Genomic DNA, 3,482 nt, shown 5'->3' with positions numbered 1-3,482 from the left:
TGAGTTTCAAAGTCATTTCAGACTTTCTAGAGGGCATGTGGAGGTATGTAGGCCTACATGGTGTGAGAAGCAAGCAATATACATCCAGTTAGGAATATGCTGTACCCCCTGCATCCCCCACTCCCCCCAATTAAAATATCATGAAATGAAAAAACATCAAATTGTCCATAACAAACTTTACTGTCTAGTCTTTTGTTGAAAAACAAAAAAATTACTAAAGGGACATATATTGTGAAAATGTACATTAAATTTTTGGCTTAAGCCCTGGGTAGTTTCAACTCTTGTGCTGTCATATGCGAGAGATGTATTCATGTGTCCATGTTTTTATTATATGATAACTATTTTTTCTCTTCCTAATGCAGGATCTTATAAATACACTTGGTCCTTTCTACATGAATACACAGAAGACTAAGGTGCCGCTGACAAACAGCATACTTGCCTCTCTATGGACTGTTTCCAACCAAGAGTCCTATAGAGGAGTGGCAGACAGATTTCACATAACCAAATCTACACTTTCAACACACCTGCATGATTTCTGTTCTCTTGTAATAACACATTTGTCACATTACATCTCCTGGCCCAGAGGACAAGCCCTGCATATATCCCAGTTAGGATTTGAAACAGCTGGTTTTCCTAAAACCGTCTGTGCAGTTGATGGATGCCACATTCCCGTGGTAAAACCACACTGTGAGAATCCTGTGGCCTACATCAATAGGAAACAGTTCTATTCTGTTATACTTACAGGATTCTGTGACAGTCAGCGGCGGTTCTGTCATGTCAGTGTGGGTCACCCCGGTAGCTGGCATGATTCAAGGGCATTTCGTTTGTCAGAGGTAGGCCGACTTCTTGAGGAAGATCCACATTCCCTGGTTCCTGAGGGGATGCATATAATTGGAGATTCTGCATACCCTCTCTTGCTTCAGCTAATGAAGCCATACAGAGACAATGGCCACTTGACTGTCAGGCAGAGATGGTTCAATAGGAAACTGAATTCTGCTTGTGTAGTCATACTCAGGTGTCTGCACATGAAAAAAGTTAAGAACATTTCTTCTGCAGTCACAGCCTGTTGCATTCTTCATAACATCTGCCTGGAATCCAATGACCACATTGAGGAGGATCAGCAGGCAGATGATATGGAGGATGACCCATACCCACCAGAAGCCCACATTCACAATGATGCGTCACATTATAGAGATGCAATCTGTGGCCGCCTGTAAACATCACATATTGACTTGTTCTTCCTTCAACACTTGCCATAAACTTAAGAACAATATTTTTTATTTTACTGTTTTGTGAGCTAGTGGATGGGATTGTACAGGATGATATTAAGCACTTAATATCAAATGATTGACAGTATTCTGTCAGTCAACCAATGTCATAGGGAGGAATGTTGTGTGTTGTTATCTTTATAATAATGATGTGATACACATGGGAATGGATTACATTGTAAAAATTTATTTTTTAATATATCAATTGTCATTTCTTGGGATTGACTGATTTTTTTTAGTTGTTATCTCTTTAAGCCTTCTTCGGCGCTCTAAGTCAGGCCGCACTAGTGACTCTAGAGCGGCTGTTCTCCTCTCTGAATGCGCTTCAAAAACTTCACAGAATGTGGAGGATCTTGTTTGTCTCCTTCTGTGTGTTTCTGTGGAGGGCATAGGAGTGGAGGGACCTGGTTGCTCTTCTTGGAGAGGCTGTTCCTGAGAGGCCTGTGCAAATGAGGACTTCGGCACTGTAGTCAGGGATGAGGTAGTGTTGTACAGAGGAGTTGAGCAGATTGTGCCTGATGGTGCCAACTCCACATTTCCCAAATAAGTCTTCCATTTGCTTTGAGAAAACATATGAAACAATGTAAATAGAGATGCTTTTACATTTTAAATGTAAACCCAGTGATTCTGCAGTAATTTCGGTACACCAAAAGCACACCAACCTTGTAATACTCCCATGTAACTTTTCCCTCTCCTGTTGACCGACACCGGTCTTTAGCCCTTTTGTAGGTGGTTATCATGTTACCAAGTTTCTTTCGCAGTTTTTCATTGCTGATGTTGTAACCTTGGTCTTTGAAAGCTTGCTCAAGCTTTTTGTAAAATACAATTTTATTTCGATAGTAAAGATGCAGGTACATTTGTGTGAGGTCAAGCAGCAGCAGTGTGGTCCTGTGTGTGAATTCTATGAAAACAACAGTTTATAATTGTGAGAGATAAACTTTATACAGTGATATTTTGTTGTTTTGTGCATACCTTGTTGGGTTTCTTGACATTTTGACTGCATGAAAGGGGATTGAAGATTGTGTGTTTGTGAGGATTGTGGTGCAAGATTTATTTTCCTTGTTTCAACAGGGCACTCGACAAGGGATGCTGGGTGAGTAATCACTGGAGGGGGACACTGGGATAGAGATGCTGGACGTGGTGGGGGACACTGGGATAAAGATGCTGGACGTGGGGGGGGACACTGGGATAAAGATGCTGGACGTGGGGGGGACACTGGGATAGAGATGCTGGACGTGGGGGGGACACTGGGATAAAGATGCTGGACGTGGGGGGGACACTGGGATAGAGATGCTGGACGTGGAGGGGGACACTGGGATAAAGATGCTGGACGTGGAGGGGGACACTGGGATAAAGATGCTGGACGTGGAGGGGGACACTGGGATAAAGATGCTGGACGTGGGGGGGGGGACACTGGGATAAAGATGCTGGACGTGGGGGGGACACTGGGATAAAGATGCTGGACGTGGAGGGTGACACTGGGATAAAGATGCTGGACGTGGAGGGGGACACTGGGATAAAGATGCTGTACGTGGAGGGGGACACTGGGATAAAGATGCTGGACGTGGAGGGGGACACTGGGATAAAGATGCTGGACGTGGGGGGGACACTGGGATAAAGATGCTGGACGTGGGGGGGGACACTGGGATAAAGATGCTGGACGGGGGGGGGGACACTGGGATAAAGATGCTGGACGTGGAGGGGGACACTGGGATAGAGATGCTGGACGTGGGGGGGGACACTGGGATAGAGATGCTGGACGTGGAGGGGAACACTGGGCTAGAGATGCTGGACGTGGAGGGGGACACTGGGATAGAGATGCTGGACGTGGAGGGGGACACCGGGATAAAGATGCTGGACAGTGGGTAGTATCTGCCATAGAGAACACAATAAAAAATAAAATAAAAATTCCCCATGATCATTTTAAATGTTATTTTATGGTTTAAAAAAAATGCCTTACCTTGTTTCTGTGCTGCAGATCTCACTTGTTGCATTATATATGCTGCATATTTGTTATCTGTAAAAACAAATTTCAATCAATTAAAATAAAATTAATTCCATCATCAAGCAACCAATCTTTTTTTTACTCACCATTCTTTATTGTCTCAGCAATTTCTTTGCTTACTGTTAATGTTATTGCTCCCTGGGAGTCTGATAGTGTTAATAACACATTCCCCATCTTGCCACAATTGTTAACTTTATGGATGCCTTTTA

General features: G+C 43.7%; 1 protein-coding gene across 1 annotated transcript; it reads left to right on the top strand.

Annotated features, from left to right (window-relative positions):
- Positions 1–392: 392 nt before the first annotated feature.
- LOC306902457 (uncharacterized protein) lies at positions 393–1,217 on the top strand (the record flags this gene model as incomplete). The annotated part of the gene is made up of 1 exon (XM_079471019.1): positions 393–1,217. One exon carries the CDS (start codon positions 393–395, stop codon positions 1,215–1,217), a length of 825 nt encoding a protein of 274 aa, XP_079327145.1.
- Between the last annotated feature and the right edge of the window lie 2,265 nt (positions 1,218–3,482).

This window comes from Barbatula barbatula, assembly GCF_947034865.1.
Source record: "Barbatula barbatula genome assembly, chromosome: 13".
Lineage (NCBI taxonomy): Eukaryota > Metazoa > Chordata > Actinopteri > Cypriniformes > Nemacheilidae > Barbatula > Barbatula barbatula.
The sequence above is the reverse complement of the archived record's forward strand: the minus strand, read 5'-3'. Positions and strand labels throughout refer to the sequence as shown.